The sequence below is a fragment of the Macaca thibetana genome, chromosome 13, assembly GCF_024542745.1.
Source record: "Macaca thibetana thibetana isolate TM-01 chromosome 13, ASM2454274v1, whole genome shotgun sequence".
Taxonomy (NCBI): Eukaryota; Metazoa; Chordata; class Mammalia; order Primates; family Cercopithecidae; genus Macaca; species Macaca thibetana.
The window spans coordinates 20,543,187-20,570,774 of record NC_065590.1 but is presented as its reverse complement, the minus strand read 5'-3'; the positions used below and the strand labels follow the sequence as shown (position 1 = coordinate 20,570,774).

Here is a 27,588-nt window from a genome sequence, read left to right as displayed (position 1 = left end):
TGCACCTGGCCAAATGTGGATTGTTTATGTAGAGAACCTTACATTTTAAAAAGTGCATAGGCAGTAGGTTGCAGTTACACTTCACTTTCCAGAGCATCACTTCCTGAAGCCCTGCTCTGGTTGGCCCTCTACCTCTCCAGCCCCACCTCTTGAGGCAGCAGGCTACAGAGCCAGCACTGACCTCTGCAATGCCAACCAAGCCTGTATTGCTCTATGTCAGCTTCATCCCAGACCTTGGTTTATAAATAAAGACAAGATTTAGTCTTGTAAGAAGTCTTGCTGGGTGCAGTGGCTCACACTTGTAATCCCAACAGTTTGGGACGCCAAGGTGGGTGGATCATGAGGTCAGGAGATCAAGACCATCCTGGCTAACATGGTGAAACCCCGTCTTTACTTAAAAAAAAAATACAAAAAATTATCTAGGCATGGTGGTAGGCACCTGTAGTCACAGCTACTCAGGAGGCTGAGGCAGGAGAATTGCTTGAACCCAGGAGGTGGAAGTTGCAGTGAGCCGAGACCATGCCACTGCACTGCATCCTGGGTGACAGAGCGAGACTGTTTCAGGAAAAAAACAAAAACAAAAATAGAAGTCTTAGTTTGCTTGGGTGAGTGTTAGACATTAAGTATATGTTGTTTATCTTGGTTTCACCCTAATTATGACAGTTTATCTGTATGGATCAAGCCAGATGTAGTCCCTGAGCAAATAGGATGTGTTGGTTGGTTTTCCTCTTTCTATCTGAGGACCAGGCCATACAGGGAAATGGCTTCATCTTGTCTCCACGCTGTCACTTGTTGCTTTGAGGGTCAACTTGGCTTTTCATCTGATTTGCACTTAAGAAATTAAATGTATAGGTGTAAGCGTTATTGGACTTCCTCTTTGCCATCTGCTGGATCTGTGTTTCCTTTATTTTTCTGAGTTCCTTTGCCTTTCTGATTTTGAGTAGTCTGGGAAATGCATTCCATCACCTTAACTTTTATTTCTCTTGATGATTATTCATTTCAGGAAGAGGAAAATAACAATAAATCTAGGAGGCAAGCTGGTCATCAGTTTGGAGTTACATGGCGGTATGTCACACGTAATTAGAACCTTGAATTACAATGTCTTACAGTACATGGAATATGCCCCATCACCCCGTGAAGATGTTTTCTTGTGATGTTCTTAAATAATTGATTTTTATTGTGCAATATAAATTTCACTATTTGTATTCCTATACATTTAGACCATTTTTCAGTAGGGTCTTTATCTCCATTCAGCAACACAAGAATCTGTTGAGAGGTTGACCCTTTTTTTTTCCCCTCATCTGTTTAACTCTGCATAACTTTCATATGGTATGGTTCCTTTGGTAGTTTCATTAACAGTGCTACCTTGGAATATATACCTCTAATTCTGAAAGATTTAATACTTTTGTTTACTAAAAGTATCATGGACACTAGAGTGTACTGCTAAATTAAGACCACTGACCAACATGTAGACGTACACAGCAGTTTAAATGAAAGATAATAATTATGCTGGAGAATTTAAGTTAGCTGGGTGTCTAAAAGGAGGATATTTCATGTGAATGTCTGGAAAGGGAAAGCTACCATGATTATCTAAAATCGTTACTGAAGTGATGAATTTGATAGGATGAAAGGTTAAATTCCTTGGGGTAGGCTGGACGCGATGCCTCACGCCTGTAATCCTGGCACCGTGGGAGGCCGAGGTGAGTGGATCACTTGAGGTCAGGAGTTTTGAGACCAGCCTGACTAACATGGTGAAACCCCATCTCTACTAAAAATACAACAATTAGTTAGGGGTGGTGGCATGTGCCTGTAATTCCAGCTACTCCGGAGGTGGAGGCGGGAGAATCACTTAAACCCGGGAGGCCGTGGGAGAAGAGATGAAAGTACATATGCTAGAATATGACCAGAAGGATCCTCCAAAAGAAACCATTTTGCCTCTGGGAAGTAGCAGCTGAAGATTGAAGAAGGATGAGGAATCTTTACTAGGGACCTTGTCATACAGTTGCTTCTTGTTTTTAATGCATAGATATTTATATACTTGTTTATAAACTTTTCATTTTCAATTCTAATTCTGCCACTTAACCTGCAAAGCCCCGACAACACATTAAGATTGTTAAGTCTTGATTTTGCCCATTTTCAAAATGATGATAACCATAACGCCCTGTAAGAATTGAGATAATGCATGTAAAGTACTTGGCACATTGCCTGGAACATAATAAACCGTCAGTAAATGGTGGTAGCTCTGATTGGTATTTCCTGTTGCCCGGGTTCACATTTACTCTTTTGTGTCTAGAGCAAAAAACAATGCTGAGAGAATCTTTTCTCTAATGCCAGAGAAAAATGCACATTCCTATTGCACAATGATCCGAGGAATGGTGAAGGTACATTTGTTTTATTTATTTTTATCTTTAATTTCCACCAATCAGGGTGTTTCAGCCTCAGAACCACTAACATTTTGGGTCAGATAATTTGTTGTGGGGTCTGTCCTGTGTAGGATGTTAGTAGCTCTCTGGGTTCTACCCACTGGATGCGAGTAGTACACTCCTCCCCCACTTTCAGTTGTGACAAATAAAAATATGTTCAGGCATTACCAGTAGATAGAAAACCACTGCACTAGAGTATGAGCTTCATGAGAACAGGAGCCTGATCTATTGAGCCTGAGCTATGTTACCAAACTCTAAGACAGAAATGTGCAAGGACTTCTTAAGTAAATGAATTTGATGATGCTTAATTTTTCCTTTTCCTTTTCCAGCACCGAGCTTATGAGCAGGCGTTAAACTTGTACACTGAGTTACTAAACAACAGACTCCATGGTGAGTTTGAGAACTCCCCTCCATCCCTTTCTCCATTTCCTTCTTTCTCTTAATTGTCTGTGTGAAGGCTTTGGATCTTGCCTCGGTCATTGGCCTATACTTTGTCTTTTCCTGAGGCATAGGTGATTGAAGCAAGAGTAGAGATCCAGAAAGGAGAGTGGTTTTCCAGTTTTGTGGGCATGTGATTAGCCAAGGGACACATAGGAATGACTGCTTTGCCTTAAACTCAGCCATTTAGGGATTCATCTTCAACCCCAAATTTTATCATTTTTTTATTTTACAGCTGATGTGTACACATTTAATGCAGTGATTGAAGCAACAGTATTCGTGATAAATGAGAAATTTGAGGCAAAATGGAGTGATATACTGGTAAGGAGGAATCCTCAGTTTATTTTTTAATAGGGCTTAAATACTCTTTGCCAGAAATAGATGGGCTGGCCAGGTGTGGTGGCTCAAACCTGTGATACCAGCACTTTGGGAGGCCGAGGCGGGCAGATCACCTGAGGCCAGGAGTTCGAGACCAGCCTGGCCAACATGGTGAAACCCGTCTCTACTAAAAGTACAAACAAAGCCGGGCGTGGTGGTACATGCCTGTAATCCCAGCTACTTGGGAGGCTGAGGCAAGAGAATCGATTGAACCCGGGAGGTAGAGGTTGCTGTGAGCAGAGATTGTGCCACTGCACTCCAGCTTTGGCAACAGAGCAAGACTCCTTCTCAAAAAAAAAAAAAAAAAAAAAAAAGAAAAAAGTATATGGGCTGGAGATAGCATTTATGAGCATGTGCATGGCAGTCACTGTGTAGCAGTTAACTGTTCACTACCCTTTCCGCAGCCCTGGAGCTCAGCTCTGTCTGGCACATGAGAAGAAAAGGTTACTTGACCCAGAGTATACAGCTAGAATTCTGGACCATTTTATTCATTTATTTTTCATAATAGTTTTTCTGTTACAAAGTAATGCATATTTGCTGTCAAATTCCTATCAGGTGTAAGTTCAAAAAGTTGAAATCACTGGATTGATTCTTGCCTAGTAACTTAAGAACAGAAACGGCTGGGCACGGTGGCTCATGCCTATAATCCCAGCACTTTGAGGCTGAGGTGGGTGGGTTACCTGAGGTCAGGAGTTTGTGACCAGCCTGACTAACATGGTGAAACCCCGTCTCTACTAAAAATACAAAAATTAGCCAGCCCTAGTGGTGCACGCCTATAGTCCCAGCTACTCAGGAGACTGAGGCAGGAGAATCCCCTCAACTCAAGATTGCGCCCCTGCACTCCAGCCAGGGCAACAAGAGCGAAACTCCGTCTCAAAAAAAAAAAAAAAAACAACCAAAAAAACTACTTTTTTATATCATACTGGTCTATTACTTTTGAGTCTTTTCTTGGAAAACTCTCCTTGGTAGAAGACTGAAGACAGTTGACCACCTTGATCAAGTGGGGTGGGTGTTTGAATTAGCAGGCTTCTTTAAAAGGCAGAATTATGGAACCTGCTAATTAATAAACAGTTCTTAAAATAGGGATATAGTTACTAACCTGCTTTAAACATAAGCAAGAACGCTGAATTCTTTATTTTGTATGAAACAGATTATTGGACAGATTACCCAGGCATGAAAGATACTTGTTTTTTATTCAACTAGGAGCTGCTAAGACACATGGTTGCACAGAACGTGAAACCAAATCTGCAGACTTTTAATACCATTCTGAAATGTCTCCGAAGATTTCATGTGATTGCAAGATTGCCAGCCTTACAACTTTTACGTGAAATGAAAGCCATTGGAATAGGTGAGGATGCGCCCTTGATTCCTCTGAAGACAGAGACTGTGCCAGCCAGAAGTTTCAGGTCAACATAAGCAAAGACCTTTAAATTCTTCTTCTGCTTACATAATATGCTGGAAATTTTGTTTCCATGTTTGGCACATTAAATTAAATGTACTGTACTTATGGTGGGAGTGTCTTTATCATCTTAGTGTTCATTAGTATTTTAGGTACTTTGTTTATGGTTCTGTTGAATCTGAGGAGAAGTGATTGCTTTGAGTTAGCTAGTTTTAAATTCATGACATTTTTCCAGCATAATTAGGTATTTGAACCTAAGTGTGTGCTAGTGTATTGTATATTTTTCATTAGTTACTTTATTGAAAGTTGCTTTGGGAATCAATTCACTTAAATATATTTTACTGTTCTCAGTGAAGAATGTGACTAATAAGTATTTGGACTTTCAAAAAGTGATTAAGTCTTTATGATAGTTTTTCACCTTTACATTAATGAGTTGGAAAATATCTTTGTTCAAAGGAATAGAAATGCATCTATTGCTTAAATATTAACATTAATATGTTTTAAATTCAGTGTGTCTCAGTAAACTATATTTTGGATTGCTGTGTGTTTACCTCATTGTTTATTTTTTCTATTCACCTGGTAATTCGAGAACCCTCGCTTGCAACGTATCACCATATTATTCAGCTGTTTTATCAGCCTGGTATGTATGGCCTTAAACTGTGTTAATTTATATAGAAAATTGACCAGCTTTCTTGAATTTATGTGATTAATTGTTGCAGGTTATCTTCTCTGCATATGAATTAAGAAAAGATAATTTGTAAATTAACCTGTACAGCCTGAGCAGAAAGTTGTGGCTTTTTTTTTAGAGATAGGATCTTGCTCATTGCAGCCTTGAACTCCTGGGCTCAAGCAGTCCTCCCTCCTTAGCCTCCTGAGTAGTTGGGATTACAGATGCCTACCAGCATGCCCAGCTGATTTTTTTTATTGGGCAGGGTCTTACTACCTAAAATTATTCTTGAGGTTAGCAATCTTGTTTATGGTATGAAACTTGAGCTGGAGGGGAGAGGGTTATGGAATGTACTGTCAGTGATGTTGTACAAACAGGAATGGTTAGAATGTATTTTGGCTGAAGTCCCTTTTGTTCTCTGGAGCTATGCTATTTAATACCGTAACCACTAGCCACATGTGGCCAGTTAATTAAAATTAAGTAAAATAATAAATTATTTTGTCACGTTAGTGCTCAGTAGCCATGTGTCTAGTGGCTACCATGTTCAGTGATGCAGGTTCAGAACATTTCCATCTTTGCCAAAAGTTTGTGGACGTTGCTGCTTCAGAGGAAAGGTAAACTTATTGTGAAGCCTTTTGGGAGGACCTCAAGGCTCCATTCGTTGTCCACTTTTAGGTCAGTTCCAGTGGGAGCTCTGCTCTGTAGATGGACTTTGGAGAGAGACACACCTGCACTGAGATGTCGGCTCTATCATTTATTTACCAGCTATGTCAAAGTGACTGGATACCTACCTGAGGAATAGCAGCAGGGTGTGGTAGTTAAATGAGTTCCACACCGTGTCTGCTACTGTGTTTGGAAGGCACATATGAGACACTCAGAATCTTTTAGTTCTTATCCATTTATCCCCAGCCTAAGAAATAACCCTTGAGTTCAGAATTGACAGTTCTAGTCATTCTTTCTCGTGATAGACTATAAAAATTACAGAAGAGAACTTGATTCTCTCTGGTTTGGAGGACTAATTTTGTAAAATCCATATCATCACCTGTATAGGCAAATTTTATCTTTAGGAAAAGGAACCAAACAGTTAATTGACTGTACCTTGGAAACAGATAAAGTTTCCATAATTGTGTCCCCTAAAATTTTACTCAACCTTGGTGAGATTGTGATGGAGCTAGTATTTCTGACCCCAAAGTATATTCCTTTCCTCTGTAACTCTCATCACTGGTTCAATTGCTAATCAAAGTCAGATGTACTTACATTTCCTAAGTAACAGCCAGGACTGGGGGATGGGGAATCTGGGGGAGCTGTGTTGGTTTGTCTTATGTATATAAATTGCCTGTCTGCAATAAAAATTTTGGCTTACGCCTGTAATCCCAGCAATTTAGGAAGCCGAGACAGGAGGATTGCTTGAGCCCAGGAGTTTGAAAACAACCTGGACAACACAGAGAGACCTGCATGTCTACTAAACATGAAAAAAGTAGCTGGACATGGTGGCGCACCCCTGTAGTCCCAGCTACTCAGGAGTGTGAGGCGGGAGGATTGCTTGTGGCCAGGAGGTGGAAACTGTAGTAAGCTGCATTTGTCCCACTGCACTCCAGCCTAGGTGACAGAGCAAGACCCTGTCTCAATAATAATAATAATTTCTAGGAATTGACCCAAAAGAGAAAGCCTAAATTAGCCAAGAAACAATACATTGAAAAGAGAATATTATGTAACTGATAAAATTAAGAATGTTAGCAAAGGGAAACATGCTTGAGCAAATTGTGAAACTATCTGCACTGTCATTACAACTCTGCTACCACGAACACACAGAACAGGTAGGGAACAGAGTGTAGAGAAATATTTGACTGGGAATATTGCAGATGATTTTCTGACCTATTAGTGCTCAGCTCACATTATTTTTAAGCACTGCCCTGTCCATTCTAGTTTACTTTTTCTTGACCTCATTCTGATTATATTTAAAGGGAACACAAATGATTACTAGCAAAAAACATTTTTGGTTGGGCGCAGTGGCTCGTGCCTGTAGTCCCAGCACTTTGGGAGGCTGAGGCAGGCAGATCATGAGATCAGGAGTTCAAGACCAGGCTGACCAACATGGGGAAACCCCGTCTCTACTAAAATTACAAAAAATTAGCCAGGCGTGGTGGCAGAGGCCTGTAGTCCCAGCTGCTCGGGAGGCTGAGGCAGGAAACTCGGTTGAACCCGGGAAGCAGAGGTTGCAGTGAGCCGAGATTGTGCCATTGCACTCCAGCCAGGGCAACAGTGCATCACTCCATCTCAAAAAAAAAAAAAAAAAAAAAAAGTTTTTCTAAGTATGCTGGTTTGGTGAGGGAGTGTGTGTTACTGTCTGCCTCCTACTCCAGTAAGTCAGGCTTCATGTGAAGAGCCTAAAGAAAGGGGAAGTCTCAGTGGAGCACATGAATAGAGACCTGTGATTATTCCAGATTTTACAGAGAATTGCTCTCTGCAGGGTGTAGTGGTTCCTTTAGCAAGCATTGGCCTCCACCCAGCTCTATGCGAGGACTTAGGCTGGAGGTGAAGGAAGGAGAAATGTGTCCCTTTGTACTAGGTACTGTGAGGTTGGTGGTGGTAAAGGAAGTGGATTAAACACATTTGCTTTCTTGTTTCTGCAGGAAACCCTTCAAATAGATCATCCTTCATCATTTATGATATAATGAATGAATTAATGGGAAAGAGATTTTCTGCAAAGGACCCGGATGATGGTATGTACAGAAATCACTTGTGTTTTCCTCCTCTAAAGACAGAGGGCTGGTTTCCCTGAATGCCAGTTAGAGGCCTCGTGATCCCTATATAGCTTAGTAGTATTTTTTTTTCTATTTTTTAAATAAATTTGAGTACATAGTAGGTGTATATAGCTTAGTAATATTTGCCATGATCTTTCTGAGAAAGCCAAAATGTGTGTGGCACGTTCCTGCCTCTCTTTAAGTTTTTACGTTCGTAGCTTTATTTTACATGTTACCAGTTTTGTTGGCGGGATTTTTGTTAATGTTACTGACTTGAAAATATATTTTATCCATTGTAACCAAAGCTCTTGTGAACTTTGATTTTCAGATAAGTTTTTTCAGTCAGCCATGAGTGTAGTAAGTATCATTTCTTTATTAATTCACTATCCATTTCCTAAATTTATCTGTAGCTGGAGGGTTCTTCCTGGTTCCTTTCATTTTCTAACTCTTCAGTCATGTCTTTGCTTCTGTTTTTTCTTCTTTCTCTAAAATCTATAATTTTTTTTTTCTCTTAGAGATAGAGGTTCACTGTGTCACCCACGCTGGAGTGCAGTGGCTCACCACAACCTCTGCCTCCTGGGTTCAAGCGATTCTCCTGCCTCAGCCTCTTGAATAGCTGGGACTGCAGGTGTGCGCCACCACACCTGGCTAATTTTTGTATTTTTTTTTGGTAGAGATGGAGTTTCACCATGTTGACCAGGCTGGTCTTGAACTCCTGACTACTTCCCAAAGTGCTGGGGATTACAGGCGTGAACCAACACAGCTGGCCTAAAATCTGTACTTTTCAATCACATACTGTCCCTACCCTTTGTTTATTGTTTACGTTGATGTTTTTCATGCCCTCGAACAGATAAGCTTCCATAATATTTCGGATTTGCCTATTAGTAAGTTAAAATTGATAATGGTTTTTATATTAGTTTATTTAATCGTGCTTATCGTAGGAAAAATTTCAAGCAGTTTTAAGATGAACCCTGTTCCCTAAGGGTAATTTAATTGCTTTACTATTAGATTGGTGCAAAAGTAATTGTGGCTTTTGCCATTACTTTCAGTGGCAAAAACCGCAATTATAGAAGCCGCTACTTTCAATGGCAAAGACCACAATTACTTTTGCACCAACCTAATATTTAGTGTGGATCCTACCAAGGTATTTACTCTGGGTACTCAAGTGTATGTATATCCAGGCATACTTTCAGGGTGTTTTATTTATTGACAGCAATCAGTATTTCATAGTAAGAACTATAACTTAACTTTCCTGTGGGTAGATTTTGGGATTACTTCATGGAGATTTTTACTAGTCCAGACTCTGCACCGCAGGTGTCTTTTGTGCGCTTGACCAGATGTTGTTATAGGATTAATTTCTAATGGTATAATTGCTAAATTAAAATAATATAGTAATAAATTTCACAGGACTTGGGATTTGTCTCCCCCCATTTCTTGTAACTTATTTGCTGTCAACCAATAATACATTTAATCAACATTAAGTATTTTCACAAGACGCTCTACTGTTTTTATTCATTTGTGAACCACGTGGCTGACAGGGTATCAGAGTGATACTTACTACTTGCAAATTTTCAGTGCTCATCTCTCAGAGATCTAGAACTTGCCTACCAAATACATGACCTTTTAAATACTGGAGACAACCGGAAATTCATTGGACTTGATCATCAGCGTAATTTCTATTAGTAAGTGTGTTGGAAATGTATCCTTTTGCATGAGTTACCATATTCTGCAAGTGGGAGGCTGTTGATGTCCCTTCATACCTCACCTCTGGTTTCAGGCAGCATGCCAGTGATCTAATAGGACATGTTAATTGAGCACTTAGGAATTAAAGCAGTGGTAAAACTGCCAGATTTGAAAGACTGTACTAGTTTGTGTCCTTTGAGTTTTTTTTTTTTTTTTTTTTTTTTTTTTTTTTTTTTTTGGCAACAGATTAAAATCTACATATCTTTTTCCTCTACCCCCTCTCATTTTACATTTTCAAATTGTCATAGCAGGGTGAGCCCTGAAGATTTCCTCTCACCTGCCTTGCTTTTGTATTCAAAGATCAAGATACTGGAACCCAGAGATACTCCCTAAATGGGTTTGCTTTTAGGCAGATAAGAACATGAATTTAAGAAGGCAGCATGTTAACAGATGTGTGAGAATCGTTTTCTGTGTATCCAAATCCTTGTTTCACATTGAATGTTTCTAAAATGAATTTGAAGTTCAGTATCTATTCACCATGACGTAAGAGTAGACAGAGGAAACAGTTAGAAATGACCCGGTGAGGGTAAGGTGTTTAGTTGGGAAGTCAGCATATACTGGCAGCTCTTAAACCAAGTATTGGCTCGTTTAACTTGAAATTGTCAGTATTTTGAAATTCTTTGTAACATATAATATGCTGTAATTTCACTCATTATTTCCCCTGTTGTTAGACATAGGGACTTTAGACTAAACATACTTTTTGCCTTCATCACAGTTCCAAGTTCTTTGATTTGATTTGTCTAATGGAGCAAATTGATGTCACCTTGAAGTGGTATGAGGACCTGATACCTTCAGTAAGATGGTTCATTACTTGTTATTTATCATTCTAGATGAATTGGGTTTCTGTAGATTAATGCTTTAAAAATGTGTTTCTCTTAATCAGGTCTGCTTTCCCCACTCCCAAACATTGATACATCTTCTCCAAGCACTGGATGTGGCCAATCGGCTAGAAATGATTCCTCAAATTTGGAAAGGTCCGTTTTACTTTGTATGTGTCCAGGTGCATGTCACCTCAGTATCTTCTGTTTTGATAATGAATGTGTTAACATTACTGTTAGGGATGAAAACTTCCATTTTGACTGAACTGAATGTGTTAGTTGAGAGCTACTTCAAGGTCACGTGCTCATGTTGCATGTTGACTATCAGGAGAAAAATTTGTTGAAAATGACTTAAGTCAGTCCCTTGGTGACATAGGAATGAGCTGAGTTTTGTGCACCTGTTGTGTGATATGACCCAAAGAAAGTAAGTGCTGATGACGTAGCAGACCCTAAATCTGAATGAAGGCCTTGGATCCGAGAGCCTGTGCAATTCCTCTGTGCCAGTGTGGCCTCACTTTGCTAACCAGTCAGTGATGATTATGATTCCAAGTAATAGCCATGAGCGTCACGCATCACGGGTGTGTGTACTGGTCTGTCTTATGTGTATAACTTGACTGCAAAATGAAATAGATACTCTGTATCTTCCACTAGGTGACTACTGTATTATAAGTAAGTAGGCTCTAGTCCTGCCCTCCTGCTTCACAAGACTGCTGTAATGAGTAATAAAAGTATATCAAAAATTCCCAAGTGCTATAAAACAGTGTCTTACCACGTGGAGCTGGTGACCGCTCCCATGTAGTGCACGTGCTGTGATGAACAAACACTTCACTGGAACAAGGCCCAGGCATTGGCTTTTACATTTGTTCCACCTTGAATCCTGGTGGGTTTCTGGAATCCTGGGATAAGCCTAGAATAAATAACAGCAACTTATTTTTACCGAGCAAAAAATAGGTTGACAGTGAACAAGAGAGTGTTGGTTTTACATAACAATGATCACTCCTTGTTCCTTTCTTGTCTCAAGATAGTAAAGAATATGGTTTCAAGTTCCGCAACGACCTGAGAGAAGAGATCCTGATGCTCATGGCAAGGGACAAACACCCACCAGAGGTAGGCCTGAAACTCTCCAGCCAGTATATCCTCCCATACTGAGGTCTTAAGGCTAGCTTCCCCAGTTTCATCTGCCATTATGGAGAGTTCTGCCACCCAAACCCATATTTGAGTGATGATACATCTAAACATATCTTGCCTTTAGCAGAAATCTGTCCTTAAAGTTACCCTCTTTCCTGTAGTCCAAAACAGGCAACATGAAATTAGCTTCTGTCTTCAGCTTGCTTTTTAAAAAATCTCCATCTATAAAGGAAATGCATAGCTGAATGTGAAAGTTTGTGGCTAATCAAAATACTTAGGACAGGGTCCTTTTTTAATTACTCGTGTGCTATACACATAATATATTCAAATGGTAAAATGCATTTCTCAGAATTTAAGGATCCTGTAATTCTGAACTGAAATTCTCACAAAATCAGTTAGGCAGTTCTGCTGACTCCTAAAGCTTCTCAGCTTCAGGTGGCATTTGCTGACTGTGCTGCTGATATCAAATCTACATATGAAAGCCAACCCATCAGACAGACTGCTCAGGATTGGCCAGTCATCCCTCTCAACTGTATAGCTGTCCTCTTTTTAAGGGCTGGGAGAACTCAGGAAGCCTGGTGAGTACAGTACCACAAGTTTACACTTTAGAAGCTTTTGTATTTGGATCTAAAACATTGACCCACGCTGGTAGAAGTTCTCTGATTTGGCCATTCTCTCATTTGGCCATGTAACAAGTATTTGATTCGGGAACTTGCAAATACCAACTAAAAAGGAAACTTTTGGAAGAAGACAATATGCATGATGTATTTGAGATAAGGCCTGGTTCTCTCAAACCATAGGCTGAGAATTAATTATCTTTCCCTTTCTACTTTCTGTGTCTATGGACAAGTAAGTCACTTAACCCCATTACTCCACTTAAATGGACTAAAGATCAAAGAAACATGATCAAGGAAACATAGTTTTGAAAATGTTTTGGTCATTTGGGTTATTGAAGTATTTTTGGATGCTTCTCCCATCCCGCTCTCCAGCTTAAAATGTGGGCTGTGTACTTAGACATCTGGAAGCTGGCATTTACGCACATTAACTAAACTTGGCCTTGACCACAACCCATCCTTGGTTGGTGCCGCTGTATTCTGGTTTTTATCAGCATTTCATTCACATACTAATTTTTGTGTTTTGTGAATGGGAACCTTAGCCATATTCATGTTTCCAAAAATGAGCAAAAGGATCTTTTGTAGGGATAGTGACAGGTGGTTTTCCTGTATTTTGTTTTGTATATAAATGTGTGTTCTAAGAGTCACGAGTGGGAGGTGCTTGTGCATGGCTCCTTGTACAAGAAAGTAACTATTTGAACATCCGATTGCCAGTCACCTATCTCCAGGAAAAGATGATGAAGGCTTGTCTTTGAGGTGCGGCTCACACATGCTCCTCTAGCAACTATGCTGCTAGTGACAGAGACGTATGACATTGGCATTTGGTTGTTAACTCAGGCAGTTTGGCACACACTTGATACTACCAGGCTGTGATGATTGGCGCAGGGGTACGGACCTCAGCTGAGTCATGGGAGCTGAATGTATGTGTTTCTCTTTTGTCCTGCGTGTGGCAGGCTAATGGGGAGCACTTACATGAGACTGTTGCCTCAATCTGAGCCTGCTCTTCATAACAGAATTCTAAGACAGACTGAACCCCTGCCGTATTTTAAGAGAGGGAAACAGCATTGTTCTGTTTGCCTCTTTTCCAGCTGTGCACAGGATGGATTCCCTCCCTAGGACAGTGGTGATCCTCTACAAGAGGACAAATACAGTTGGAGTATCCCTTTTCCAAAATGCTTGAGACCAGAAGTGTATGGGGTTTTAGATTTTGGAGCATTTTTGGATCAGGAATATTCAACCTATACCAGCAAATCTTGACATTGGCAGCGTATCGGATTTACCTGTGAAAATTGCAGTATAGATTCATTTGGGGAGTTTAAGCACCTGTGGTGATTCTCATGTATACGCAGGGCTGGGAGCTAGTAGAGCCCACAGATGTGTGTCTTTGGGAGCTTACAGTGTAGTTAAGAAAAGGGCATTTAGTCTGTGATTACAGAGGGATGACAGCTATAGTATCTGATTGCCTTGTTTTTCTAATAGTATTCATAATTTTTTTCCTATCTTGAACAGGAAAATGTTGGGGCTTTTCAGGAAGCATAATAAGATCCCTAGGTAAGTTGAAATCAGTCAGCTCTCTTTGAGTACGGCCTAGAAGTAGCCACATTTGGAATTTCTTCACCAGCCTTAGCCACCACATTTGGGCACTCTTCTGTTAGGCAAGCATACCGTCAACTCCCTACTATCCAGGGCGTCCTGAGGCAAGCAGTTTTTTATCTGTGCTCATGGGTCACCATGAGCTACACAGAATAGATCATCATGAAGTCATATTGAAAATCCCTTTGGCCCTTTAGACTTTCCAGCCTCACTGGAAACAAAATAAATGTTAGACTTCATCTAATTTTGTCTCCAGAAGTACTGTTGGGAATCTATTACTGAACTTATACTGGATCTTGCCTATAAATGTTTTACTAAAGAGGCTGGAGAAAGTTCACACTTTGCCTTTCTTTTACAGAAATGAGTTGCTGAATGAGTTTATGGACTGTGCAAAAGCATCTAACAGCCCTTCCCAGGCCATTGAAGTAGTAAAGCTGGCAAGTGCCTTCAGCTTACCTAGTTGTGAGGGCCTCACCCAGAGAGTAATGACTGATTTTGCAATCAACCTGCAACAAAAGTAAGTGGGTCACCACGAAGGAAAGTTTGTAAAATGGTGCAGACCTTTCGTCCATCTGCCCATTCAAAATGTTCATAGCTTTCTATCCCCTGTATTTCCTTGCAGAAGGTCAGAATGTAGTAATTTAATGATGATTTCATTTGTCATGCAAGTCAGGAAGGCCTCTAGATTTGACTGTTAGAATCTTTTTGTTCCTAATATACTTTAATGCAGCTGCAGGGTCCCTTTTTCTGCTTTCAAAACTGATAGGCTATAGGTGAGTGTCAGAGACACCAAGAACCCCAGCACCTAATTGAATTGCAGTGTAATCCTCCATTTTCTTTTCTTAACAGGGAAGCCCTAGGTAACCTAACTGCACTGACCAGTGACAGTGATACTGACAGCAGCAGTGACAGCGACAGTGACACCAGTGAAGGCAAATGAAAGTGGAGATTCAGGAGCAGCAATGGCCTCACCGTAGCTGCTGGAATCACACCTGAGAACTAAGATATGCTAATATTTAACACTGTTACAAAGAAGACAAGATAAAGATTTGGTGAATTTGTTACTGTGAGGCACAGTCAGTACACAGCCCAGTTCTGTAGATTTAAGCTCCTAATTTGCTACTTAATAACCATCTATTAATGCACTGTTAAAGGTTTAGCATTTAAGTAGCAACATTGCGGTTTTCAGACACATGGTGAGGTCCATGGCTCTTGTCATCAGGATAAGTCTGCACACCTACAGTGTCGGTGAGCTGACCTCATGCTGCCGTCCTCGTGCGATTGGCGTCTCCCTGCTGCTGGACTTCTGCCTTTGTTGGCCTGATGTGCTGCTGTGATGCTGGTCCTTCATCTTAGAAAGGTGTTCATGCAGTTCTATCACAGTTGGGGTTGGGTCAGTAGTTTCCCAATTTCAGGATATTTCGATGTCAGAAATAAGCCTCTTAGGAATGACTAAAACAAGATAATGGCAGTTTAGGCTGCACAACTGGTAAAATGACTGTAAATAAATGTTGTAATTAATGTACACGTTTGCATTTTTGTTAATATAGCCATTGCCATAGTTTTCTAACTTGACCAGCCATGAATGTTTCATGTCTCCCTTTCTTTTTGTCTATAGCTGCTATAGCTGGTACCTATTTTAGTGGTTGAAATGAGAGCTAGTGGTGACAGAAGGATGTGGAATGTATTCTTGATGTCATTGTGTATTGCTGGTAATCAAGTTGGTAACGACTACTTCTAGCAGCTCTTACCACTGTGACTTAAATGGTCCTGGAAGGCAGTAAGTGGAGGTTTGCAGCATTCCTGCCTTCATGAAGGCTTCCCCCACCAGCCACTTTGCACATACCTGGCTCCTAGATTTACTTAGGTAGCCCGTGAGTTGTCCACATGAGAGCTTCATCTTTACCTTGCCAGAGTTGACAATTATGAGATGCTCTAGTCTACTAATACTTGTGTTCCCATCTGTCTGCCATCCTCTGAAGGCCAGGACCTAGTCACACATCCTTAGAAACCAAAGTATGGTTTGTGCTTTCTCTTAGGATGTCAGGTCTTAGGGCATTTAATTGAAGGAATCCCCCCCAACCCCCGCAAAAAAAAGCTGATATAGTAACTAGCTACTTAAGCATCCATGGGTATTGCTCCGTATCAAAGCAGATTTGCAGGACAGAGAGGAAATTAGCCTCCAGTCTTGGTTTACAGCTTCCAAGGAGAACCTGGCCACCTGAAAGGTTAACTCAGTCCCTTCCTGTCTCTGGTTCATCAGCACCTGCAGATGCCTGACTCTTGTTAGCCTTACTATTCAATACAGTCCTTAGATTCATGGTATGCGTCTCCCTATCCAGGTGCCAATTCTGAATCACCATGTTGCTCTGCAGCTAGAGTTGATAGGAGAAAATCCATCTGGGAAGATGGCCCATGAATTTGTAGTGGACTTTTCAAAATGAGTGATTTGTTAGCTTGGTACTTTTAAATTTGTGGTACAGATACTCCAAACCCACACTCTGAGCAATTAACTGCCTTGAACTCAGAGAAAAATTAAGGCCTCACAGGATAAGTCTCCATTCTCTGTAAATGCTTATTTTATCATAGTCTTTAGCCTCTACTATCAGTAAAATGTTCTCTCTGGGTATGGTGACTCACACCTGTAATCAGCACTTTGGGAGGCAGAGGCAGGAGGATCACTTAGGTCCAGGAGTTTGAGACCAGCCTGGGCAACATAGTGAGACACCAGCTCTACAAAAAAAAAGCCAGACTGGCAGTATGCACCTGTGTCCCAGCTAATTGGGAGGGTGAGATGGGAGGATTGTTTGAGTCTAGGAGAGGGAGGTTGCAGTGAACCGTGATCGCACCACTGCACTCCAGCCTGGGCAACAGAGCAAGCCCCTGTCTTAGAGAAACCAGAAATTTGGAAGAGCAAATAGGGCCAAGTGCAGGGCTCATGCCTGTAATCCCAGCACTTCATGTGCCAATGTGGATCGCCTGAGCCCAGGAGTTTGAGACCAGCCTGGGTAACAGTGAGACCCCCCTCCCTACAAAAGATTTTAACAGTTGGGCGTAGTGGTGCATGCCTGTAATCCCAGCTCTCTGGAGACTGAGGTGGGGGGATTGTTTGAGCCTGGGAGGCTGAGGATGCAGTAGCCATGATTGCACCACTGCATTCCAGCCTGGTTGACGGAGCGACCCTTGTCTCCAAGAAAAAAAAAAACAAAACAAATGGGATTAAGGACTCTCATGGAATGGGGAGGGGAAAGGGAGTCTTAATATATGTGGAATAAACTTGCTCAGTGTTGTTGCCACAGAGTTACATTACCAATGTGTAGAAGTCAGAAATTGGACTTCTAGTTTGGTTCAAACATTTGAGGATTTGAGGATTGTCTTAAAATTATAGCCATCAAAGTATTCAAGAGGTTGGATGGCACTCGAAGATTCTACATGTCTAGAATCAAACTCAAATCTAGCACCTAGGTCTTAGTAAATGCTTAATGAATGCCACCAACTCTGCAAAGTATTCATTCGTTGATTTTGAGACCTTAGTCACGTTGCTACTACAAGTAGGGCATATGACCTCTTAAGAAGCAGAACTTCGAGAAGTCCTTACATAACCACAGTAAAGCAGACCCTCCCCTTTCAGCAACCTCAAAGCAAAAAAAAAAAAAAACAAAAAAGCCCCCTAGTGAGCTGCTGTATAAACATTATGCCAAGCACTAGGCATAGAGGAAAAGATGTCAGATTGTACTGTCACTGGCTACGTACCTATAGTCTCTAAGATAGGGTAGCCTTTGTCTTTCAAAGTGCATTGCAATATAGATCTGTGCATAGATATATGCATTAATTGTAGCAAATTGTGATGTAAATTTTTTACTGCTGGTCATGGTCAAAAAGATATGCTATGAAATTGAGTCACTAGGAGCATGGGTGTGTAAGGCAGGTTTTATAGAACCGTTTAGATTCAACATTAATGGTAGAGTGGCATTTTACTAAAAAAATGGGCGTATTTGGTTTGGGTGCTGTAAGGCAATTTGCTAGGACATGGGATAATCAGATTACACAAAATGTAGGCAGTGAACAAGTCTTCATCCTGGCCCAGAAAATAGCCTATTAAAAAATGCTGTCCAGGCCAGGCACAGTGGCTCATGCCTGTAATCCCAGCACTTCGGGAGGGTGGGGCTGGAGGATCGCTTGAGTTCAAGACCAGCCTGAGCAACATAGTGAGAACCCATCTCAAAAGAAAGAAAATGTCCAGCTGTGGACTTTCAGGATTCAGTACTGCTGGGGATCAAGCCCAAGAACGTTTTTCAGAGCTCTAAGATGCTTGAAAAGTAAGTGTCCAAGAGGAATAAAGGTCATGACAGAATTTACTCCCAGGACAATCTAAGTTCTGCACAAGTACCTGTGGTGTCTGTTCCCACAACAATGGCCCCTTCACAAGCTCTTGCCTCACAACCCCTGCAGAAGCCCTTCAACACAACTGATAAGACTAGTGAAACCTACTCCTCACATGGGTAAGAGTTGCAGTGGGCAGGTGACCCTCCTTCCTGCCCCCATCCTTTGCTTCCTCAAGCTCCCCGCCAATCTCAGGGCCCATGGATACATCAATGGGAGGGAAGCCAGGGAAGAATAGACCTACAGTATAACGGGTGTGGTGACCACTGGACCTGATGAAGAGAATCTGCCTGACATTTAATAAGCCTTTTTATTTCCCTTCTGCGTTGAATCAAATGATCTGTTCTGCACTGAGCCAAGCAAGTTACTTTAAAACTGGTGGCACAACTCATTTGGGACTTGGAGACTGCTTTTATCCAGAATCTGTTAAGAGAGCAGGGGATTTAAATTAATACAAAGGAATATGAAGGTAGTGTGTCTTAAAGACTGTCTAAAATTAGGTGTTAGTTTGTTACATTATTTTGAAATATTAAACAACATGAAAATGTTCAATCAGGATGCATGAGTTTTAAAATGTTGAACACTGTCCTACATCAGTGAGGAGGGAGGCAAGGTCATTTCAGACTAAAACAGATTGAGGATTAAACCAAGACAGAAGTGATGATTTGGCTTTTTATGATTTTTGCTGTGGCAGTGGCAGTCGCGTGACTTTTCACTTGCAGTATAAATGAAAGGCTGAAGTGAAGCCGACCTGCCCTAAATGGCTCAGGGCTATATCCACCTCCCAGATAACCCTGGCCCTTGGGACTCCATCTCCTTGAAGTAGCACTGAGAACCCAAGAGGCTCCGCTGCTTTTTGCACATAGTTATATCTCAGGAAGATTTTTAAGCATGAGGAAGGAAAATAAAGGCCTGGCCAAGCAGGGTCCCCTTTTCAGTATCATCTTGGTTCCTAATAAGCAATCAAGGAGGTGGGTGTGTTGGCTGGTAAAGGAACTACTAAGATTCAGAAGCCTGTAGTCTTCATTATTTTGATTTACAGGTTAAAATAAACCACTCGGCTGGGCGCGGTGGCTCACACCTGTAATCCCAGCACTTTGGGAGACTGGGGTGGGCAGATCATGAAGTTGGGAGTTCGAGACCAGCCTGGCCAACACAGTGAAACCCCATCTCTACTAAAAGCACAAAAAAATTAGCTGGGTGTGGTGGTGGGCAACTGTAATCCCAGCTGCTCAGGAGGCTGAGGCAGGAGAATTGCTTGAACCTGGGAGGCAGAGGTTGCAGTGAGCAGAGATTGTGCCACTGCACTCCAGCCCAGGTGACAGTGCGAGACTCTTGTCTCAAAAAATAATAATAAAAAATAAACCACTCAGTATTGCTGCTTCTAAGTTCAAACAGATAATCACATCTGAAGGAAGTTATTTCGGGGTTCCAAGATAAACTTAGATTTTCTTATAATCTATAATATTTTACATTATCTCATACAAGTAAAATAGAAATTATAAGCATTTCTAGTATGACAAATAGGGAAGTTTAGCTTTACAAGTAATGTATTTTGCAATTTTGTGCCATTCCAAAAGGAAAGACTGAATTTAGAACAGTCCTATTATCTCCTAATAAAAACTTAGTATCCCCCAGGTAGGTGTGCACAGAGTGCCTCTGCCTTTGAGATTAAGGGCATTAATCTCAGGAAGGAATACAAGGCATGTGTTCCAATCAGAAACTAGATGTATTTTGCTGAATTAAATAAATCCACTTAGGAGGGAATACAAGGACTATTGACAACATTAACACAAGCCAAAGGTGGACCAATATATCCCCAAAGCAAAGGACAAGGCCAGTGCCATACAGACACTAGAATGTAATTACCCAAATGCAGGGGCTGGCATACACCTACAGATGCAGAACCTGTCCCCTTTGTGATTGCAGATGTGTTGCTCAGAAAAAAGTGCCGCCTCAATTTCTTTGTGAACACACAATGCCCAACAAAAAGTTGTAACTCTGGAGAAAGTTGACAATATTTTTATGTAGAGATGGTGGTCTTCATGGAGTAAAATAATTAGTGCTTATGCAATATGACAACTGTACTAATCTTTAGAAAGGTGAACTGAGAAAGTTCTCTGGGTTTTACAGCAATCTACATCAAATACACAACAAAACCATTTAATCTCTTCATTAAGATTTCAGGCTCCCCATCCCCACTTTGAAGGGATTCAGAGCCCGGGTACTAGGAAGAACTGAGCTCCGTTACCAGTGTTTTAGAACTGGGAGCTGTGACCCATACAGGGCCGCTGAATTAACTTGTGGGCAGACCAACATTTTAATAAGTCACTAGAACGATATATCCCCAATTACAGATACACTAGCACTTTGGCTTGTATATTACTCTTAGACTGAGCAGCAGGAATCAATTCACCAAAACCTTCAAAGCCAAAAATCAGGCTGTGGACTTCTGGTGACGCAATTCACAGCCTGGAAACTCTGTGTGCCAGAAGTTCCTACTTCTGCTGTTGTTGTTTCTCCAGGAAATTTTCTGTACGTACAACAAACTAGAATTTTTTTTTTTTTTTTTGAGAGAGAGTTTTGCTCTTGTTGCCCAGGCTGGAGTGTGATGGCGCAATCTTGACTCACTGCAACCTCCACCTCCGTTCAAGTGATTCTTCTGCCTCAGCCTCCCAAGTAGCTGGGATTACAACAGGCATGCACCACCACACCCGGCTTAATTGTGTATTTTTAGTAGAGACGGGTTTCTCCATGTTGGTCAGGCTGGTCTCGAACTCCCAACCTCAGGTGATCCACCCGCCTTAGCCTCCCAAAGTGCTGGGATTACAGGTGTGAGCCACTGCACCCGGCCAGAAATGTACATTTTGAAAACCGATAAGATACTCAGTTTTCATCTTGTTGCTTTATTCAGTTTGCTCCAAGGGCAAAATCAACAGTAGTAGAGATCACAAACATTATTTTGATTGGCCTCACAAGCCTCATCAGTAAAACCTGAAAAAACAGAAAAATGTTACACAAGTTGCAAAGAAAGCACTCCTGGAGTTCACTGACATGATAGCAAATGGAAAGAATATAAGTGCAACAGGTGTTAACATTTAGAACAGTACTTGTAAACCTGCTCATTTCTAGACAATTCTGGGACCCTTGTTGCAAACCCTTCATCTATCACTGCTGATTTCCTTTGACATGAAATACGACTTTAAGAAAATCTTCCTAGACCTTACTCTGGCTGCACTTGAGTGGTTCCTATTCCTACGGCGCTGGCATATGCTGTCAGGATTTCCACTATCTGTTTCGTTTCTAGGGTCATTCGGGCTTCCTTCAGCCAGTCCTGTGCCACTCGTCTGGATTCCCCCTTCAGCTGATTGACAAACTTTGCTGCTAGCTCCAGATCACCATGCTCAATGCAATAGGAAGCATATGACAGTAATTTAAATGTGTTTATATCCTCAGGGCAGAGCTCCGGGGGCGGCTTCAGTTGCTGAGGCGGGAATAGGAGCAGGGACTGTAGGTAGGAGAGGAAGTACTGGTACAAGCTATTTCTGGTTTCATCAATCATTGCTACCCTTCGGGCCAGTTTTTGAACAGCATAGAAACGGGCTCTAAGGGTCTCTTCACTGTACACCCCACGGGTCAGGGACTCTGGAGGGATAGCTGCGGTTAAAGCTTGGGTAAATTCGTTATCAGAACAGTTGGCTTTGATGGCCTCAACTGCACTACCCAGCGGGATAGTAGGTGTTTCTGCAGATGAGGTCTTCATGCTGTACTTTAATGCCTCCACTGAAAGCCAGAGTTGGTGGGCTTTTCTAGCTTCCTCTTCGGCAACTGCATGACCTACAAAGAAAAAAAGGCAAAGCCAAACATTTTTCTCTCCATCTGATGACATACATCCACAGAACTGATGCACATTCAACAAGCTACATCTACACATGTGGAAGATGAGGCCAGAAAGAGTTTCTTACCACCCCACCCCCACCACTTATTTCTGGTGTCTTTTCCTAGCTGGCCTCTTCATATCAATCAGGCAGTAAGGCATGACATGATTTTATGGGGACTTGTTTTCACTAAAGTCATGGAGAAAACAGGGAGGATATACAGGCACAAGCACAACTAAGTCTCCCTTGCCTCTTCCTGTGACACCCAGGACAATGCTAGGTCAAAGAGTACACAGAAGTCATTCACATGTGCATGCTATCTAATCCACATATTTTTACCTTTAATAGTTGAGAAAGAAACATACTATTTAAATTAGGCTAAGACTTACGCTAAGGCCATCAGAAATCTTCTGCAAAAAAAAATGAGAGACTTCAGGGCCAGGCACAACGGCTCATGCCTGTAATCCCAGCACTTTGGGAGCCAAGGTGGGTGGATCACTTGTGGTCAGGAGTTCAGGACTAGCCTGGCCAAGATGGTGAAACCCCGTGTCTACTAAAAACACAAAGCCTGGCCGGGCGCGGTGGCTCAAGCCTGTAATCCCAACATTTTGGGAGGCCGAGACGGGCGGATCACGAGGTCAGGAGATCGAGACCATCCTGGCTAACACGGTGAAACCCCGTCTCTACTAAAAATACAAAAAATTAGCTGGGCGAGGTGGCGGGCACCTGTAGTCCCAGCTACTCGGGAGGCTGAGGCAGGAGAACGGCGTAAACCCGGGAGGCGGAGCTTGCAGTGAACCGAGATCTGGCCACTGCACTCCAGCCTGGGCGATAGAGCGAGATTCCGTCTCAAAAAAAAAAAAAAAAAAAAAAAAAAAAAGTACAAAACCTTGCCAGGCGTGGTGGCACGCACCTGTATCCCCAGCTACTCAGGAGGCTGAGGCAGGAGAATCGCTTGAACCCAGGAGGCAGAGGCTGCAGTGAGTCGAGATCACACCACTGCACTCTACCCTGGGCAACAGAGCAAGACTCTGTCTCAAAAAAAAAAAGAAATGGGAGACTTCAAATGAACTTAACAGACTACTGGATCTTGAAATTCCATGAGTATTGAATTTATTTTTATTGTTATGTGACAAAAAAAGATTCCACAACATCCTAAAAAACCTAAAAACAGTTATTAACACCCTCATTGTCAGGACATTTCTTTCAATGTGGCACATGGAGGCCTCAGCATAAATACTGTCCATTTGGTAGTTGGACTTGGCAAATCACTTCCTCCAGATAACCCACCAAGTCTGCAGAAGGCAAGCATGGACCACACTGACCCCTAGCCCTTACCACCCAGGCACATGAGACATAGCCAAAGGGTACTGGGTAAATAGCCTTGTAAATGGTGATTTTGTGTTTGTCATACAAGGTATAAAACTTCTAGTTATATAGATTTTGTCATTACTTTTAATGGCAAAAACTGCAATTAAGTAGAGTGATTAGTATTTTTATGTCCTGATGTCAATACATGTACCCCATTTTCGCTATAAAATTATTTTAATAAATTATGCTGAGAGAAATTATCTGTAAGATAACATAGCTTATGCTTACTCTGAACAGCCTGTTCGATTCCTCTGAGTCTGGCATAGGCAGTGTTTATATCCAGAGTAAAGCTGTCAACTTGCTCTTGACTGAGACGACGAAACTGTAATTCTTGTTCAGAGAGTTTCTCAGACAGGTTCTGAAATAAAAATAGTTCCAGAAAAAAGTGATACTCAATGCATGTCATGTAACTGTAATCTTCCAGCAATTACTTGCTGAAGCAAAGAGGGCCTTACGGTTGTCACGAAATTCCTACATTTTGTGTAAAGAAAGTTTCAAAAATGTCTGACTCATATATATATATATATATATATATTTTTTTTTAGATGGAATCTTGCTCTATTGCCAGGCTGGAGTGCAGTGGTGCAATCTCGACTCACTGCAACCTCCGCCTCCGGGGTTCAAGTGATTCTCCTGCCTCAGCCTTCCAAGTAGCTGGGATTACAGGCACGTGCCACCATGCCCAGCTAATTTTTGTATTTTTAGTAGAGACGGGTTTCACCATGTTGGCCAGGATGGTCTCGATCTCTTGACCTCGTGATCCGCCCGCCTCGGACTACCAAAAAGTTGGGATTACAGGCGTGAGCCACCATGCCCGGCTGATGATGTATATAATTCTTTACAAATTTACTGATGGAACCTAATATTTATTTTTAATTTTTTTTTTGAGACGGAGTCTTGCTCTGTCGCCCAGGCTGGAGTGCAGTGGCTGGATCTCAGCTCACTGCAAGCTCCGCCTCCCGGGTTTATGCCCTTCTCCTGCCTCAGCCTCCTGAGTAGCTGGGACTACAGGCACCCACCACCGCGCCCGGCTAATTTTTTGTATTTTTTAGTAGAGACGGGGTTTCGCCGTGTTAGCCATGATGGTCTCGATCTCCTGACCTCGTGATCCGCCCGTCTCGGCCTCCCAAAGTGCTGGGATTACAGGCTTGAGCCACCGCGCCCGGCCGGAACCTAATATTAGAGGAAGCATACCAAGAGAAGAGAGAAGGCTGTTAAAGTAAGAAACAAACTGCCAACTGTATTTTATTTTTGAGACACAATCTTGCTCTGTCACCCAGGCTGGAGTATAGTGGCACAACCTCAGCTCACTGCAACCTCCACCTCCCAGATTCAAACGATTCTCATGCCTCAGCCTCCAGAGCAGCTGGGATTACAGGCATGCACCACCATGCCCAGCTAATTTTTGTATTTTTAATAGAGACAGGATTTCGCCATGTTGGTCAGGCTGGTCTCGAACTCTTGGCCTCAAGTGACCCACCCACCTCAGCCTCCCAAATTGCTGGGATTATAGGTGTGAGCCACTGTGCTCAGCCACAAATTGTCAGCCTTAGAAAGTAAAGTAGCTGTACTGCAAACCTAAACGTAGTAATTAAATTCTATTCCAATAACATGTATTTAAGAGCTTATCCATTAATTTTTCTCAGAAAAATATCCATCAAATAGAATTTAAAATACCTTTTCATATTGACATACATTGCAATTCTCTGGAAGATTTTACTTAGAAAACCTCAATATCTTCTTGCAAGACAAAGTAACAAGTTAATATTACTGTAAATGATTTCTTGAACAGAAATTATAATTATGGGCATCCTGATAATTTACTGGGATTTCAAAACCTAACTTCTCTGGGAAATTACCTCAGTTACAAAAATCTAAGCACTACCACGCCATCTATAGGAGGAAGATGCACATGTCAAATATTACCGTCTGCATTCCTGAAATCCCCTTTACCACCTCTCCTTAAAGCTCTGAAGATTCCAAATGACTAGAATATATATTTTAAAAACACATCTGATCATAACACACAGGTACACCATTATGTAAAAAGAAGCAGTTTTGTAGACATACAAGGAGATTTCCAATTCTTCGACATCCTCAGAGTACATTAAAAGGAGAGTCTGTTAATCCTGTCAGGAAGCGGGGAGTGGCTGAAGGGAGTCCAGGTCCTCACCTGCTCAAATTCAGACTTCAGTTCCTGTTCTTGTACCCTAAGGACATCTCGCAAGTGATCAGTGTGGGCAGCTGCCTGTCGGCGAAGCTGCGTTCTCATTTCATTCTCCATGGCATCTCTGACTTCCTCTATCTGTGAAACCAAACATAATAATTATTAGTTTTCAATTCTCCACATATACTTTTAGGAAAACAGAAAACCCACTATCAACCATGACAAGAGCGGCTTTCATATCCTGAACCCCTCTAATGTGCTGGGCATGTGTACACTTCTACTTCTTATATGAAACAGAAAGCTAAACCCTGGAAGGTGACTCAAACAAGATCACACAGCTGTGGCAAAAACCAGATTTCAAACAAAGATCTCTATCACCCCCAAATTTGTGGTTTTTTCCACGTCACCAGGCTGCCTCTCATATAAAACACTCATTTCCTGAATCACATGCTCCTCTGAGAAATAACTAAATCCAGGATATGAAGTAACTATACATTTGGGATCAAATGTAGCTTTACTACAATCATCTGTGTGACCTTGGGGAAACGATTTATCTTTTCAAATCTCCGCTTTCTCATCTGTGAGTAATAATACCTACTTGGAAGAATCATTAAGAAAATTAGTAAGTATCTGGGAGTTATTGAACACAGTTTCTTCTAAACAAAGAAAACTGTTTATTTTTAAAGGAATTTAAATTCAACATGGGCCAAATAAAACAAAAAATATACCTTGCCTAACAAATAGCCGTAAGTCACTTTACAATTACTTAACACTGATTACCTGAAATTCAGAACTTATTTTTTCTCAGAAACAATATAATAAATCAACGAATCCATTCAGTCAGTGCGTAAGTATTTATGAAGTGCCAGCCCTGTGTTCCAGGCAGTGCCTACTATCTGTATGGATCTAATGGTGCTTAGGGCAGACGAACTTCTTGCTCTCACACAGTGTGTACCTCAATGGAGGCAGCAGACAGTAAACAAGTAAACAAAACAGACATCTCAGATTGTGACACATATTTCTACGTATAACTTTGAGCAGGCAAGGACCTGTTGTGAAGCATCAACACCCCTTCAACCTCCTTTTCCCCCACCTTACATTTAAAATAAACAGGGCAACATAACAGAAAGTAATACAGAGGCTCTACTTTGGACTGAAGGGATAGGAAATCTCAGTCTTGCTAAGAAGGTGACATTTAGGCTTAAAACTTAAGCTTAGAGCTCAAGGTTTAAACAGAGGAGACAAAACAATGTACCAGGCAGAGAAAACATAAAGGTCCCAAGATGAAAGATATAGTCAAGATACAGACAAAAAATACCAGGGTGCCTGGAGCAGTGAAATGGCTCATGGCATGCAGCGTTCAAGAAGCCTTTTGGGTATTGGTTAAGAATTTGGAATTATATTAAATGAAATGGGTAGTCCATGAAGGATTTCCAGCAGTGTAGTTAGTGTCTGATTCGACTGTGTTTTATTTGCCTGCGTAAACAGACACAGAAAGAAGGGTATGAAGAAAGGGGAAATTGGCTGGGCATGGTGGCTCACACCTGTAATCCCAGCACTTTGGTGTTTAAATTCCTTGGGGTAGGCCGTGCATGGTGCCTCATGTCTGTAATCCTGGTGCCATGGGAGGCCGAGGCAGGTGGATCACTTGAGGTCAGGAGTTCGAGACCAGCCTGGCCAACATGGCAAAACCCTGTCTCTACTAAAAATACAAAAATTAGCCACGTGTGGTGGCATGCGTCTGTAAGTCTAGCTACTCAGGAGTCTGAGAGGCATGAGAATCGCTTGAACCTGAGAGGCAGAAGTCGCAATGAGCCAAGATTGCACTACTGCACTCTACCCTG

At 41.7% G+C, this 27,588-nt stretch overlaps 3 protein-coding genes and 1 non-coding gene across 13 annotated transcripts in view; 3 read left to right on the top strand and 1 right to left on the bottom strand.

Moving 5' to 3' along the window:
• The window catches only part of MRPL35 (mitochondrial ribosomal protein L35), a 536,751-nt gene that overhangs the window by 443,520 nt on the left and 65,643 nt on the right, over window positions 1-27,588 (top strand). The gene's annotated exons all lie outside the window — the stretch shown is intronic.
• PTCD3 (pentatricopeptide repeat domain 3) lies at window positions 7-15,527 on the top strand. The gene is made up of 16 exons (XM_050753057.1): window positions 7-1,065; window positions 2,294-2,381; window positions 2,753-2,813; window positions 3,097-3,182; window positions 4,443-4,587; window positions 5,228-5,278; window positions 7,939-8,028; window positions 8,378-8,406; window positions 9,625-9,731; window positions 10,508-10,586; window positions 10,676-10,766; window positions 11,632-11,717; window positions 12,168-12,316; window positions 13,862-13,903; window positions 14,304-14,462; window positions 14,795-15,527. Exons 1-16 carry the CDS (start codon window positions 953-955, stop codon window positions 14,883-14,885), a joined length of 1,467 nt encoding a protein of 488 aa, XP_050609014.1. The 5' UTR covers window positions 7-952; the 3' UTR covers window positions 14,886-15,527.
• Window positions 13,216-13,352, top strand: LOC126934559 (small nucleolar RNA SNORD94). The gene has a single exon (XR_007719022.1). It is a non-coding gene; the product is annotated as a small nucleolar RNA SNORD94 (small nucleolar RNA).
• The window catches only part of IMMT (inner membrane mitochondrial protein), a 53,097-nt gene continuing 46,727 nt past the window's right edge, over window positions 21,219-27,588 (bottom strand). For all 8 annotated transcript variants that reach the window (XM_050753011.1, XM_050753016.1, XM_050753012.1 and 5 more), the window contains 3 exons: window positions 25,751-25,882; window positions 23,806-23,935; window positions 21,219-22,165 (listed from right to left, as the gene is read on the bottom strand). In XM_050753011.1, the coding sequence (XP_050608968.1) occupies window positions 21,552-22,165; window positions 23,806-23,935; window positions 25,751-25,882 (876 nt within the window). In that variant the 3' untranslated portion in view covers window positions 21,219-21,551. The remainder of the gene's footprint in view (window positions 22,166-23,805; window positions 23,936-25,750; window positions 25,883-27,588) is intronic.

Excerpts from the sequence above, each read along its gene's own strand:
- PTCD3 (XM_050753057.1), top strand. The coding sequence starts at position 953 with ATGCATTCCATCACCTTAACTTTTATTTCTCTTGATGATTATTCATTT. Across the intron at positions 8,407-9,624 it reads TTCAGTCAGCCATGAGTGTA|TGCTCATCTCTCAGAGATCT; the intron begins GTAAGTATCATT and ends GCAAATTTTCAG. Across the intron at positions 10,767-11,631 it reads GATTCCTCAAATTTGGAAAG|ATAGTAAAGAATATGGTTTC; the intron begins GTCCGTTTTACT and ends TCTTGTCTCAAG.